The following is a 15,103-nucleotide window of genomic DNA, read 5'->3' on the forward strand; positions in this document are numbered from 1 at the left end:
GCCAATGAAAGGATATTAAATGTTTTCCCAGTGAACTACTGAAAGCTTATTTGCTGGACAATACAAACTTTAGAAAGCTTCTGGTTTTGTGGGTCAGCAGCCCTTATTAGGTGCCATGTAACAGGTGGCTCCAGGGACTCATGTCCTATAAAAATATCACATTGATGAGGTTCTAATCAGTTCAAATGTTGTCATCTTCTAGTTTGGTGCCAGTGTAGTTATTTTAAAAGTGCAAAGTTTCCATTTTTAATTGGTGTTCAGTTTGTCTCTTAAAACATTGGTTTGGTTTTAAGTTAAATGCAAGTTAAAATGAACAACCTGGGCTCTGTCCTGGCATCAATAAACGTGTGCATTATTTTTATCCTGTATGTTATTCTGTTGTTAATTTAATTGCCTGACCAAGTCACAGACCTAGGTGTTCCACGTGTGCATATGTTTTGCATACAGTACAACCCAAGCATTGTAGCCAGAGCAGAACAAGAGCCATGCAGGAGGGGGCAATGGGCTCACACTCACAGGGTGCAATTCACAGTGGGGGGCTGATCCTGCTCCAGGCAGCACTGGATCTGGCCTGACTTCTCAACAAAGAAACAGCCAGTGAAGAGGGAAAACACAATACACTCAACTCCCCTGCTTCAGCTGCAAAGACTAAACCATCAGAGCTAGTCCCGAAAAACCCAAAGTCCTTCAAGTACTGCTTAGGAATCTTTCTTCAAGAACCAGCAGCCTCCTGTCCCCCTAGCAGCCCTGTTCTGGGGAGCAAGGACAGGTTTGCAGTCTGAGGACTGGAATCCCTTCTCCCTGTGCCAGCACAGAAATGTGCTGCTAGCATTTGCAGAAACAAGTAAATGATGTGGTAGGTGCATCCTTAATCTCTATTTTAATGTCTCCAACAATCTAGTGGTTAATTAGCAATTTGCTGCCCACCAATATGCAAATGAATGACAAGCAAAGGTTCTCTGCATCTGTAATTATTTTGTTGATTTACAAGCCTCTTTCCTCTCAGTGTAGGTTTTTCTGTGTGTGTGCATTCATGCATCAGGGATTTCATTATTTTTTGAAGCATAGTCTGTGCATTTTTATCCTTTAATACTTTCAGACTTCAGTAATCACAGTATTTTGAAAAAAAGAATATATATATATAGTAATACATATATATGTGCTTCCCTCCACCCCTCAACTCCAAATGCATTTGTCAGGGATTCTTTTCTTTGATAAAGAGTGGAGAGTAAGATTTATCAAGGGGCTGTAATCCAAATTGCAGAAAGTCAGAACGCAAGATTGAAAGATACACATTTTTGCTGCTGCCAAGTCCTTATCTGGAATCAGAGTCTAGTAATATTTTATTTTCTCCCAAGCAGCTCTGGTGAGTCGAGCCACGATCTGCGTTATCCATCTGCCTACTTTGGAGCGGGGTGTTGTACTATTTGGCTGCTTAAACGCTTTACGTTCTTGCCAGGGCATTAAGAAAGACTCTCATGTTAAATTAAGTCAATTAATAAATGGAGACACATTAAGCAATCAATTTTGTCAGCCTATCTCCCCAGCATTAGGTATGGTTGGCTGTAATCACAAGATAAATGCAATGTGCTGATCTATGGTAATGTTCAATAATACGTTCTCCGCCAGGTTCAATTCATCAGGGAGTTTCGGTAGGGAAGGCATTTGTTATTGGCTGTCTCTGCACCTCAAGGATAACATTTCTGTCCTTTTGATTGGCCGCCTCACTGCTGCAAGATTCTAACCGTCTTATTTTGATGATGAATATGAAGGCGCGCTAAGCTGGGCTGGAGCGGAGTGTCTCAGAGGCTGCGCTCCTTCCAGAGCCTAAGGACTCACAGCTTCCTCCGCTGCCTTCCCGGGCCAACAACCCCCCAAAAGTTGTGATGCTTTTCTTTACCCAGTGCTTTGGGGCTGTATTAGATCTCATTCATCTCCGATTTCAGCACTACAAAGCTAAACGGGTTTTCTCAGCTGCCGGGCAACTTGTCTGTGTCGTCAACCCCACTCACAGCCTAAAGGTGAGTCTGTGTCATTTTATCTTCACTGGGCTCAGGTTCAAGTCCTTTCTCGGAGGCGGCAGCGACCCTCCGGCCAGCGCGTGCAGCCCTTTGCAAAGCCGGGTCGCGGGGGCTGGGACTGTGTCTGGAATCCGGCGTGTTTGCCTCGGCTCACTCTCGCTCTCTAGGTGGCTGGGTGCTGTTAGTGACCGAGTGTTGTCTCCCTAACTGGCAGGAAAAATTGGATTGATGGTCTGGTGTGTTTCCCCGACGCTGTCAACCTGAGAGTGGCGTGGGGGGCAGAAGTGAGGGTGGTGGAGGGAACAGGGGGGCGTCCCCATCGCTCCCCCTAATATTTGTGGGCAAGTGCTCGGGAGACAGGATTTGAAGTTGGCCAAATTGCTCTCTGTCCCATGTGTTGGGAGAGGTGGTCAAACACGAGGATTTTAGAAGCCACTGCGGGGTGAAGGAATCCTGAAACAGGGACCTGGAGGTTGGTGGGGGTGGGGGAGGGTTCTTTCTGCAAAGTGTCCTTGTCCTCGGACTCGTGTGTGGTGTCGGGAGGATTTTGGCTTATTTCCTTCCTGCTGGTTAGATGCGCTCCTTGTACTGGAGCAGGATTTGCCTGGATTGTGTAATAATGAAACCAGCTCCGAGCTGCTGCCGCGGCTGCCTGGAGCTCCCTAGGCAGCTGGGTGCTGGGTTGCTCGTGGCTGCCTAGCTGCCCCGCGGTCTCTGCATTTGTACCCTCAGGTCAGTGCCCTTTTAGAGACCAGACAAAATATGGGGTCCGGCAGAGCCGCTAAACATCACAGCCAAGACTGACCGGGAAAGAAACGATGGGCCACTGGCTAGGGGTGGTAGGGAGGAGGGGAAGTCAGGGGAGTGGGGGCTGGGGAGACGGTGAAGCTGAACTCCCCGGATGGGAAACTCAGCACCTTGCCTCTCTCCTAACATAAAAGGTGGACTCGTTGGAAGTTCCTTTCCTGTCCTCCTGTGTAAGGCAGACAGGACTGAGTGCCGGGGGGAGGGGCCATGTCTGCAGCGCCAGTGCCCGACAGTCTCTGTGAGGATAGATCTGTCCCTCTGACCACTGCTGTTGGGGAGGAAGAGCATTGCCTGTTGTCCATTACTTTATAAACTCCCACGGCCAGACTATCCTCAGCTGCAGCGCCGCAGGTCAGCGCTGATGGGTACCCCCACTCCTAGAAGTTCCGCGGAAAGACAGCTGCCTGGAGCTGCTGGGGCTACATGCCAAGGCCAGTCCTGGTGGAGGAGCGATGGACTGTCCTGGGACCCCTATGGTGCACCTGACCTAGGATCTGACTCTCTCTCTGGTACCCCAGCTGTGACGAATACCATCACATGCAACTGTTCACACCTGCTCTTGCTTGCGAGCTCTTTCCTCTCATTCCACTATTTCTTTTCTTCTTGTATAATTTAGTTTTATAAATAAGAATTCACACCAGTCACCCTTGGCAAAGCAAGTATATAGCATACACATTAAAACATAATTCTGATTTCCATTTTATGGCCACTTTTGAGACCGCATTCAAACTTCCATTATTTTGTCACTTTGCATTAGTTAGTTCCCTGGGGCAAGAAATTTTATTTACTTCTGTTTTGTATTTTAATACCTTTAAAAATTGCTTATGAGACTTTAGCATTTCTGAAGTTTGAATTTATATGGTTCATTGACTGCAGCTGATGATGGAGAATAGCAAGGTGTTAAGGCCTCTGTGTGGAGTGAGAGGAAACCAGGTGTGTGTATTTCTCAATGATGTCTGCCTGGGTATTGACAAATCGTCTTGCCGCCCTGACCCAGGAGTCCAGAGTTAGGGTTGGAGGCCTTGAGTCAGCTCTGGCCAGCTGTGTGAACTTAAATGCCTCCTGCACCTCTTTGAGCCTTCCCTTCCTCACCTTTTAAATGGGCTTATGAACATCTGCCCTTTCTCCACCTCAGCTTTTGAGACTGAAGAGAGGTATCAGAGGTGTTTCACAACTCTCCTCTAAAAATGATGTATGTTATTGTATATATAATTTGTAGAGTTCCAATAGCAAATTCAAAAGTTGTCACTGCACACATTCAGGCAATTTAGAAATCAGATAATCAGTAACATAAAAATGGATGATATGCTTTGAGAGGCCAGGGCTCACTTTTTCACTTACACGCTTATCTGGCTTTTCATTTCCCATAAAAAAACACTTAGGGATTTTTGCTCAGAGGAGCATCACCCCAGATAAAGCAAGTTGAGTGCTGCTAATGTCCCCAGGATGTGGAATGAGGCACACAGGATTTGGAGAGGGCTCCAGGTAGGGAGAGACCTGGAGGGTGCAGGTGGCCCATCAGGTAAGTTGTACCCCCTTCTCAAACCTAAGGGCTGATAGTCATTTGCAGAGTTTTAAAAGGACTAACTCTATAGGAGCATCACTGCCCCACTGCTTGTATTAAAAAGCACATGTAACCTCAAAAAAAAATCTCCTTCTAAACACTAATTTCCATAAACAGACCACGGAAATTGCCTTGGATGTAATAAGCTGTGATCTATGTAATGAGGAGGAATGTCCTTCTTTTTTTAAAGGAAAAAAAAATTCTGTGGCAATATTAACCCAGAATAGCTATTTATCTGCCGTGCTTCCCCACACTTTGTATGACAGGCCAGTACATGAAATGGTGACCAAGAACAGAGAGACTACAATCTTGCTTTCAATTTTCTGGGTTGCGTGTAGCTACAAAGAGGGCTGGGAAGCTTGTGTTTTTCTTTGTGGAAGCATTTTTGTGTTTTATCCTTTCCTGGGCTCTCCTGAGAATTCGAACCAACAGCATTTTAGAACCTGAGGCAAGTGCTGAGTTATAATCAAAATTCACTTACAAAGCAAAGAAAATTGTGTATTTGCCATGCTTCTACAGGTCACCTTCATTCTCAATCTTATTATGGTGATTACTCAGTAACCTGGGATTCCTTCAAGCAAGCTGATGCCTTTCCTTCTAAATGGAAGGCAGAGCCTTCCCGGGGACATCAGATCCTCTGGTTAAAGCCATTACACCCCTGAAGCTCACCCTAATTAAAAGGGACATTTAGAGTAGCCAGCCTTGAACATAAGAGACCTCAGCTTTCAGTGAGTGCCAGGCAGTGGAGTGCAAACAAGACCTTTTCCCTCAGTCTCTGTCTCTGTCTCTGAGGACCACTTGCACAGATTAGGGTTCCAAATGGTGCCCCCACTTCTTTCCACCCTGTGAAAAGTGACCGTCAAGGAGCCAGCTCTCTTGGCCGGCTGCCCTCTGCTTCCTCATTCACAGTGGTTATTGAAATGTGGCGAGCAGACTTCAGGCTGGCGCTCATGAGGACGCCTGCTCCTGGTCCTGATTCAGCACTCCGCTCTCCCTCCTGTCCTTTGCTTGTTTCTAAACCAAGAAAGCCTTTCTCTCCTGGCTCCACTCCCACTGGCAGTAGCTGCTTCTACAGTGTCCTGCCCTGGGCAGCCCTGCCTTCTTTTGCACCATCTGCAGAGGTGCCCTCTGAGGGGAGGATCGGTCAGTCCCTGTGCCCAGGTTTTTCCAGAGAAGGCTCTGTAGTGCTAGCCAGAGCCCTTCTGGCGTCGGTCATGAGCACTTCCCAAGCAGGCAGTAGCTAGGCTGAGGCTGGCTGAGTGGCTTCCTCCTCTTAACCACAGCCTTTGATAAACAAGTTTCTGAAAGAAGAATAGCAAAATGCTTTCTGGCAAACTTCCATGAGGCCCTCTCTGATACCCCCACCCCGTGCCTGCACCACCCCAGACAACCCCATTAACCTTGGGTTACAACAGAAACACACACGTGCACACACACACACGAACACATGGAATGGGAGGGGCATATGGGACAATCGTGGCATTAAGTGCCTGACAGATATGAAATCTAAAGCTAGGGCACTTCAGTACCATTTGTTGATGCATCCACGTGCCTTTCGTTCTAAGACCAACCTGTGCAGATAAATGTGTATTGAGTGGCAGTGGGGAGAGTGGGAGCTGTAAGGAAGAGGAGGAGGCAGGACTGGGAAAGGAGAGATGTGAGATGTGTGCCCGCCTTTGCCATTTATGGGATAATCTTTGGAAATCCCATGCTGCACCGGGCTTTGCTAACTCTGTTTCACATAGCACAGCAGGCGGCTGAATGAGAGGTAAAGACCTGAGCATTGTCTTTAGAGATTTAGAGGTGGCCTTTGGAGTGTTCTGCATGAATACCTACTTTAAAGCAGTTAAAGGCTTCCTACAAGATTGTTTAATAGCTGGTATGTGGGTTACTCAGTTCTTCTCCACACAGTCACCTCTGATGGTCCCATTCCCAGAGCTCTGGGCATTTCACAGTCTTCTTTCTCTGTCCAGTCTGGAGTCACTTTGCCAGAGGGGCTGGAGAAAGGGTAAGGAAGGGGACCCCAAGCTGGTGGGGGTCACTGTGCGAGCGTTATTCTAAAGGCTTTGCAGCCTCTTCCGGCCCATGGGTTTCTGTGAATATTGTATGACACTCCATTCTGTGGGCTCAGAGCAGTCGTGCGGCTTTTCTGGCTAATGGTGATTGCAAATGAGGCTCCTGAGTCACATAACGGGGAGGCCCAGAGCCCGGAGCAGTAATTTGGTTAGCCGTGTGCCAGTGATTGAGTTGTAGGGGAGGCTGAAGCTGGCGGCTGTGATGAGGTGAGCCGATTACCTCTGTACTACATTTATCCAGCAGCCTCGAAGCAGATTTGGTGGAATTCTCTTCACCGTGATCCCTCAACCTGCAGGGACTGTTTGAGAAAATTAGAAAATAGATACTGAAAGCTTTCTTTGAAATCCACAGAGAGGTCTGAGTTATTTGGATGGCTTCCCTGGGGTAAGATGGATTATTTTCCTAGCAATTAACAACAAGAACAAAAATTAACTGTGGAGATATTTTACCCTTAGCAAAGTCATCTTCATCCACTAGCTCTGTTCCTCCAAAGGGAAACAGTGACCTGGTTAGACACGAAATGTCCAGTGGAAGGAATCAACCCAAAGAATGGAGACCTTACTGACAAAATTGAGACTAGAAATTAGGTCTTCTAGGTCGGGTGCGGTGGCTCACACCGATAATCCCAGCACTTGGGAGGCCAAGGCAGGTGGATCACCTTAGGTCAGGAGTTTGAGACCAACCTGGCCAACATGGTAAAACACGGTCTCTACTAAAAATACAAAAATTAACTGGGCGTGGTGGCGGGCACCTGTAATCCCAGCTACTTGGGAGGCTGATGCAGGAGAATCGCTTGAACCCGGGAGGAGAAGCTTGCGGTGAGCCGAGATCGTGCCACTGTACTCCAACCTGGGCAACAAGAGCGAAACTCCATCTCAAAAAAAAAAAAAAAAGTTAGGTCATCTAGGTCATCTAACATCAGATCTATATTCCTACACTGCCCCAGGTTGCCTTCAAATTATGCTAAGCTAAAAGTCCCTTCCTCCAGATGCATGGTGTGAGAGTGAAAACTTGCAAGAGTCCCCTTCCTGTACCCTATCTCCCTTCCCGGAGCCAGCAGCATGACACCCTGGGCTGTACCACACACCTTGCCATCTCCCCTTTACCACAGCCACATTTTCTTCACAAATTAGAGCTTCTAAGTCATCATCCTTCCTTAATCCCTCACCCCTTCTATGAGTTTGGGCCATAATTTTGAAAGACACAACCTGAATGTTGAAATTGGGAAAGATGAAAGTCCCAAAAATATAACTATGGAGAAAAATTTTTTAAATTTTAAGACCCTTATTTACATTTTTAAGAGAAACACACAAAATGCAACAGAGTGTTTTATAGGCCACTTAACACAATAAAAGAGGCAATAGTAACATACGTATTTTTGCAAACATAAACACTCAGATATACTAACAACTGTAGCATGGGGATAAGTTATAAACAGACAAACTATATTCATAAAGAACTAGATCAAAAGGGAAATGTATAAATGCATATTACTATGGTTGGTAATTGTGTGCACGCAGCTTTATAACTGTGGCTATCTGAAACACTGTGATGGACAACGTAAATCTTTTGATGGATGGCTCAAAAACCAGCGAGTCACCATTGCATGTGCAGTCACCCAAACCACCGAGATCTCAAGAAATTTTATCTTTCACAAATGCAGATGTACAGAAAGGACAGCTCTTTATTTACTGAGGAAGTTTCAGCGTTTTTACACACACGCACAATGCCTATACACAAGGTCAACCTTGTGATAATGCACTTTCCTGGAGTCAAATTTGCAAAAAAAAAAAAAAAAAAAATCTGCAAAACAAAAGAGAACTCTCTATAAGTCTTCACACAATGTATACATCTATTATTGGAGACAATAAGAAGATTAAATACATAGCATAGTATATTGGCACTGTGTGTGAAAGGGCAGAAGTAGTACATGATTAAATAATTTGGCAGGGGAGTTTTTTCGTGTCTTTCACCTGCATTTTCACTTCTTCTAGAATCTTCAAAATAGTCACCTCACTTGTATTTGGAGAGTGGTTGTGGTCTACAAATTTTATAAGTGTATGCTGTCCACTTGAAAGTTTGGTTATTGCTGGGCCATTGCGATTAAGTGATTTTCTGCTATCATAGCACCAATGTAATTAGCTTTTAAACTTTTATCTTTCACCATTAAATAGCTTCATACACTTAACTTATCACAGCATTTTTGTGAGGGGTCAATTTCACAGATCTCTTCCACTGTGTTGTAAGGAATGTATAAGAATGAATGATATTCGGCTTCCCCAGTACCAAATCTGTATTAGTCACGGTTCTCCAGAGAGCTAGAACCAATAAGATATGTGTGTATACAGATATATGAGAGGGGATTTATTAGGGAAATTGGCTCACACGATTATGACTGCTTAGTAGTCCCACGACATGCCCATCTGCAAGCTGGAGACCCTGGGATGCCAGTAGCATGGGTCGCTGCAAGTCTGAAGGCCTTAGAACCAGTGAAGCCAATGGTTAACTCTCATTTAAATGTGGTTGCTGGTGTAAGTCCTGGAGTCTAAAGGCTGGTGAGCTTGGGGTTCTGATGTCCAAGGCAGCAGAAGAAAAGCCTGTCCCGGCTCTCAGAGAGAGATTGATTTGTTTTCTGTATTTGTTTCTCCCAGCCATCAGCCAATGAGATGGTGCCCACCAACACTGAGAGCAGCTCTTCCCCAGATAACTCAATCATACTCACACACTAACCTCCCCTGGAAACACCCTCACAGAAACACCCAGCATAATGCTTTACCAGATTTCTAGGTATTTTTAAATTCAGTCAACTTGACACCTAAAATTTAGTTCACAAGTCCACAACTTAGCACCCATATGCATCTCCTTAAATCATACTTAATTTCCGCATAAGACAATAACAAGGTAATAGTTCTGCCTAACACGATACAACTAACGTGGTGCAGTTATCCTGCACACAACCTAAATGTACTAATCCTTTCTCCAGATTTTGACTTTCAGAATTTTAACATTTGGGATTTTAATCTTTTGGGAATGAGATTTTTCAGGATTTTAGACTTTAGGGATTTTGATCTTTGGGGATTTCAATTTTCAGGATTATGATGTTAGTGATTGCATCTTTTGGGATTATCACTGGCACCAATTGTTAGCATTGTCATTATGATGAAAGCAGCTACTCAAAGCTGGCTTTGACTCCCTACACGCCTCACCTGGCTGTCTTTCTCTGCCTTCCCTTCCTCTCTGCAAATTTTGGTGCTTGCTGTTTCTTGGTATTTTGTGAGTTATCTTTGGCCTTGAAGAGAATTGTGAATAGAACAATTTTTTTGCCTCATGTGAAAGTCAGATTTGTCCTAAATGTTTAGCTTCAAAGAAAGCATGGAACCCCGTTGGGCTCTGAGCCTGGAAGACAGGCTGGGTCTCAGGAAGACACTCATGCCTGCGTGGGACAGGAGCTGAACGAGCTGGGGCCTGTCATTCACAGAGCCAGGAGCCATGCAGATAAATCCCCTTCTCTGCTCATCCTGAAAACGTGCCCCTCATGACTTATGCATTCCTTCTTTTCATTAGCAGAAGCTCGAGTAAGCACGTGGGTACGTGGCTCTGTGAGGGGTATCTGATTTGAAGGGTATATATCTGCAGGCTCAGTGACACCACTCTGAGATTCAGCAGGGTAGAGAGACAGATGGAGGCAGAAACTGCATGTCCCTGTGAGGCTGTACATTTTCTCTCTGCCCTGCAGTTCACTGCACCTTGAGGACATAGCTTCCCTCTGAGCGGGGCATGGATGACAAGGGGGGTGATGCTCAGTCCAGGCTGCAGCCTGTGGAATCAAGGAAGGGCAAGACAGAACCCCTAGATCCCACTGTTATCAGAAAATTAAACATTAATGAGCTAAGCCCTAGGCCTGACTTCTCTACACTCCAACTTGAGTTTCTACACACACACACACACACACACACACACACACACACACAAATAATGGCAATTCTGAGATGCTCCCCTGTGTGGGCCCTGCGTGGTCTCTGAATAGAAGTGTAAGATCACAGAATGCAAAGCCCAGTGGGTAGGGAAAACTGGCCCCCAGCACAGTGGAAGAACAAATAGAGATAAACAAGACCCTTCTTCCCCACCCAGTCTATAAGCAACCAGCCTCAGGAAAGAGGTAAGTGGAGAAAGTGGTGTTGGGAAAGAAGATAAATGTTTTAGTTGAGGACCTAAAGTATGAATTTTGGAGTTAGATCTGGGTTTGAATCCAATGTTGCATTCCTTGGATAATATCTTTGGCCTCCCAGAGTCTGCATGTCCTCCCCTATAAAATGGTTGTTGTAAAGATTAAATAATATGATGTACAGTCCGGGCACGGTGGTTCATGTCTATAATCCCAGCACTTTGGGAGACTGAGGCAGAAGGATTCTTAAGCCCAGGCGTTCGAGACCAGCCTGGGCAACATAGTGAGACCTCATGTCTCCAAAAATATAAATATTAGCAGAGCATGATGAACCCCACACCTGTATTGTCAGCTATTCAGGGTGGAGGGACTGAGGTGGGATGATCACTTGAGCCCAGGAGGTCCAGGCTGTGGTGAGCCATGATTGCACCACTGCACTCCAGCCTGGGTAGCAGTGTAAGATCCTGTCTCAAAAAATATACATACGATTTACATAAAGTGTTCAGCACAGCACCTGGCATATTATAATTACTCCATTAACAGTAGTTATCATCATTACTAGTAGATGAGTCCTGCAGCAATGTTACCTGATGCACGAAATGTGACCCAAGTTCCTTTGCCTAAGTTTGGGTGACCAAACTTTTACTCCAACTGTATGTTGGAGGGAAGGGGGAAGGTAGAGCAGTAAAATGACATACCTGTTGAGGACCATGCTTTTGAAGCACACTGTGTTTAAGCTGAGAGCCAGAATAATGTTCTAGTTCAAGGACCCGGTCTAACAAATGTGGTTCAAGGGGATGAAGTGATTTGCCCCAGGTTCCCACTGATGAGGCTCCAACAGAGCTGGGGATGGCACTTTGGTTAAGGACATTGACTCTATAATATGTCCCCATGACAGTGCTGGATCTCTTCCCAGAGGGGTCTTGTTCTCAGGACCTTGCCAAGGTATATACCAGCTGGACAACAGTGGGGCATTAAAAAGGCAAATGGTCCTCATGTCTCTAGTGCTGGCACAAATATATAGTGAGAGACAGGGATAAGGCTCCAAGTGAAGTCACCAAACCCTTGCAGCCATCGTCCCAGACCTTCAAACAGCAGGATGGATCCAAACACTACATATTCATCTTGACTATGGCACCATCAGAAAACAGATCAGAAACAAACATAATGTTTTTACCAGAAGAACAGGGTCTTTGTGGATAATTTAGAATTGCGGTCTAACTGGAAATGTCAGTTTTACTTGCAAGATGCTATATCTTGTAATCATTTCTTGGTCCTTTAATGTATTTTTAATCAAGAATAAATCCATGATAAGAAGGGAACTGCACATTGCAGAGCTGTTTTCAGCTGTGGCACCAGCACTCCAGCAAGGAGAGTGTAGCCTGAGAAAGGAAACGGTAGGCCCTGGCTCCCCAAGATGAAAAGGACATGATCTTCTGCAGAAGAGATGGGCCACTGCAGCGCATGCTTGGAGAGGGAGGGCAGGATTAGCTTGGCATTAGGAAGGCCCCATAGAGATGAAACCAAATGCAGATCAGTAACACAGATTTTACAAGAGACTGGTCAGCAAGACTTGCCACCTGCCAGCTTCATAACCAGACTTCACGGCCCCTCGGATCTAACTGCTACGACTCTGCCAAGATGTGCCAGGGAGTCCAGGGCAAGTGGCCACTTGGAACTTCGGGTTCCCGCTCTGTACTTTAGGGATGTATGATGACTTATACTAGGCCAAGGCGGCTACACATCCTGAAACCCTGACCATAGTTTTCTACTGTATTAGTTACGCACACAATAAAAGCAATAATGATAATAACCACAAAATGCTACATCGAGGAACTATGTTAAGTGCTATTACATTTAATCATCACTGGGAAGTAGTACATTATTATCATTCTCCGTTATACAGAATATCAAAACAGAAAAAGGTTGAAAAGCTTACTCAGTGTCACCCAGGTCTTTGTGGCAGAACCTTTTTTAAAAATTAAAATTCTGTGCTTTAAAGCATGTCTTGATATGTCATCCCTCAGAGTTACTTTTCACGACAAATAACTGAGCCAACATGCTTGGCCTTAGGATTAATATTGAGTATATTTCACTTTAAAACGCTGAGCCGGGACCCTGTCTTATTCATTCTGTGTGTATAAACGCACACAGAGATGCTCTGGCTCTGGGCGGGCCATCCTGGTAGCATCCTCTGTGCTTCTCTATGCTGCCTGGTGGGATCAAGTTCCTGTGGCCTGCGCAGTGACTTGTTCCCTTCCTCCTGCTTGCTGGAATAACCTCCCAAATTTACCACTGCATCCAAATCCTTATCTCAGGCTCTGTTTTTGGGGAACCCAAATTAAGACTATGTATATATTTTTTAACTGCCTAACATTTATTGAGCACTTACTAAGTGCCAAGTACTGTACTAAGTGATTTACCTGAATTGCCTTTTAAAAAATCCTCAGGATAATTCATTAGTCTATTTCCAGTTTACACATGAGGAAGCTGAGGCACAGAGAGATGAAGTAACCTGTCCAGAACCTATTCCATGAGCAGCAGAGTTTAGCTCCTGGTCTTTGTTTGTTTGTTTGTTTTTGAGCCAGAGTTTCCCTCTGCTACCCAGGCTGGAGGGGAGTGGTGCGATCGCCACTCACTGCAACCTCTGTCTCCTGGGTTCAAGTGATTCTCACGCCTCAGCCTCCCAAGTAGCTGGGATTACAGGTGCACACCACCACTCCCGGCTAATTTTTGTATTTTTGGCAGAGATGGGGTTTCACCATGTTGACAAGGCTGGTCTTGAACTCCTTACCTCAGGGGATCCACCCACCTCGGCCTCCCAAAGTGCTGGGATTACAGGCGTCGGCCACAGCACCCGGCCTAGCTCTTGCTTTTAACCTTGATGTTGAGCTAGCTCTCCTTCCTGATCATAGAATTGGTTGTCTGGAAGCTTCTACAAAGAGCTAAGCCCTCCAAATTCAGGCTTGGTAAAAATTACGATTTTTTTTTGTTTTTTGAGACGGAGTCTTGCTCTGTTGCCCAGACTGGAGTGCAGTGGCGCGATCTCGGCTCACTGCAACCTCCACCTCCCGGGTTCAATTGATTCTCCTGCCTCAGCCTCCCGAATAGCTGAGATTACAGGCGGGTGCCACCACGCCTGGCTAATTTTTTGTATTTTTAGTAGAGACGGAGTTCCACCATGTTAGCCAGGATGGTCTCGATCTCCTGACCTCATGATCTGCATGCCTTGGGCTCCCAAAGTGCTGGGATTACAGGCGTGAGCCACCGCACCCAGCCTAAAAATTATTATTTGTATACAATATTTCTGGAAAATCTTTGCCACAACTTTATGTAAATGCCCAATTCAAAATTATCCTGTAGGAAAGGAAGTTTGTGCTCTATGACCATGTTTTTTTAAGAAAGGAGTTATCTGGTTTAACAGGTGGACAAAAATGTCTGAAACTGGGACTGGTCTCCAAATCTGGGCCATATGATTGTCTTGTCATTATCTAACAGTGGAAGCTGGTTGACCACATGGGAAATGCAAATGCTCTCTAAGCATTCACATACTATGAAACAGGCTGCTTTTTCTCTAAAAAAAAAAAAAAGAGAAGTCTATTTATACAAAGCAAAAATGGCCTTTAGGAGAACGTGGCTTTTAGCATGTAACACCTGTTCACTAAGAGATCCACAGGCCTTTTGAAATTTCCTTTCTCATTAGCAGTCATACTCTATAACTAAATTTTTTTTTTTCTAAAATCAAAGAGGAACGAAACTTTAATGACCATTTCCTACCTAATTTAACTCAGCTTCTACCTTGGTTTCTGGTAAATGCTTCCCCTTATGCCCTTCCAACATTTTCTTTTTCAAATACTGCTGTGAGAAGAACCGAGTGCAGGAGGCGTCAGGGTGAGAGGTGGGCTTCTGGAAGGAAAGCGGGATGATGCCTCCAAGCCGTGCGTCCAGGTCGAAAGCCAGAGAAAGGAGGCACTGTGTCCACATTGACCCTAGAAAGTGGGAGGAAAACACTCAGGCAGGAGCCAAGGAGGGACAATCACCAAAGGAGGTCTCAGAGCCACCTCATTAAACAGCACTGATATCTGGGAAAAGTCACCAAGGGGTGCAGAAGGCTTACAGGAGAGACTGGAATGGAAGGAATGAAAAGGAAACCTGAGGAAAGGCCTCAGACATGAGTGATGTGCCATCATCACAATTCCCTGGCCTCCATGATGTCTGCTTGTCACAGTGTCCCCCAGGGTGGTGGCCTGGGGGCACTGGGGCAGGCGCTGGCACTGCAGGAACCTGACTGTTCTCTGCCACCCCTGTGCCCTGTGCGAGCCTCCCTGTAAGCAGGAGGGCTGATGAGCACATCAAGAAGCTGCCTCATTGAAGCCAAAGTGCTACATCTGTTTATGGTAATTAAATAAATGCCAATTGGACCCTTCTCAGTGTGCTTACTGAAGCAAGTGCCAGAAACGCGCTGCTCTC

At 45.5% G+C, this 15,103-nt stretch overlaps 1 protein-coding gene across 1 annotated transcript in view; it reads left to right on the plus strand.

Annotated features, from left to right (window-relative positions):
- Window positions 1-1,785: 1,785 nt before the first annotated feature.
- Window positions 1,786-15,103, plus strand: part of SIAH3 (siah E3 ubiquitin protein ligase family member 3) — a 70,885-nt gene continuing 57,567 nt past the window's right edge. The window contains exon 1 of the mRNA XM_011939952.1: window positions 1,786-2,021. Coding sequence (XP_011795342.1) covers window positions 1,887-2,021 — 135 coding nt within the window. The 5' untranslated portion in view covers window positions 1,786-1,886. The remainder of the gene's footprint in view (window positions 2,022-15,103) is intronic.

The sequence above is a fragment of the Colobus angolensis genome, unplaced genomic scaffold, assembly GCF_000951035.1.
Source record: "Colobus angolensis palliatus isolate OR3802 unplaced genomic scaffold, Cang.pa_1.0 Scaffold101, whole genome shotgun sequence".
NCBI lineage: Eukaryota > Metazoa > Chordata > Mammalia > Primates > Cercopithecidae > Colobus > Colobus angolensis.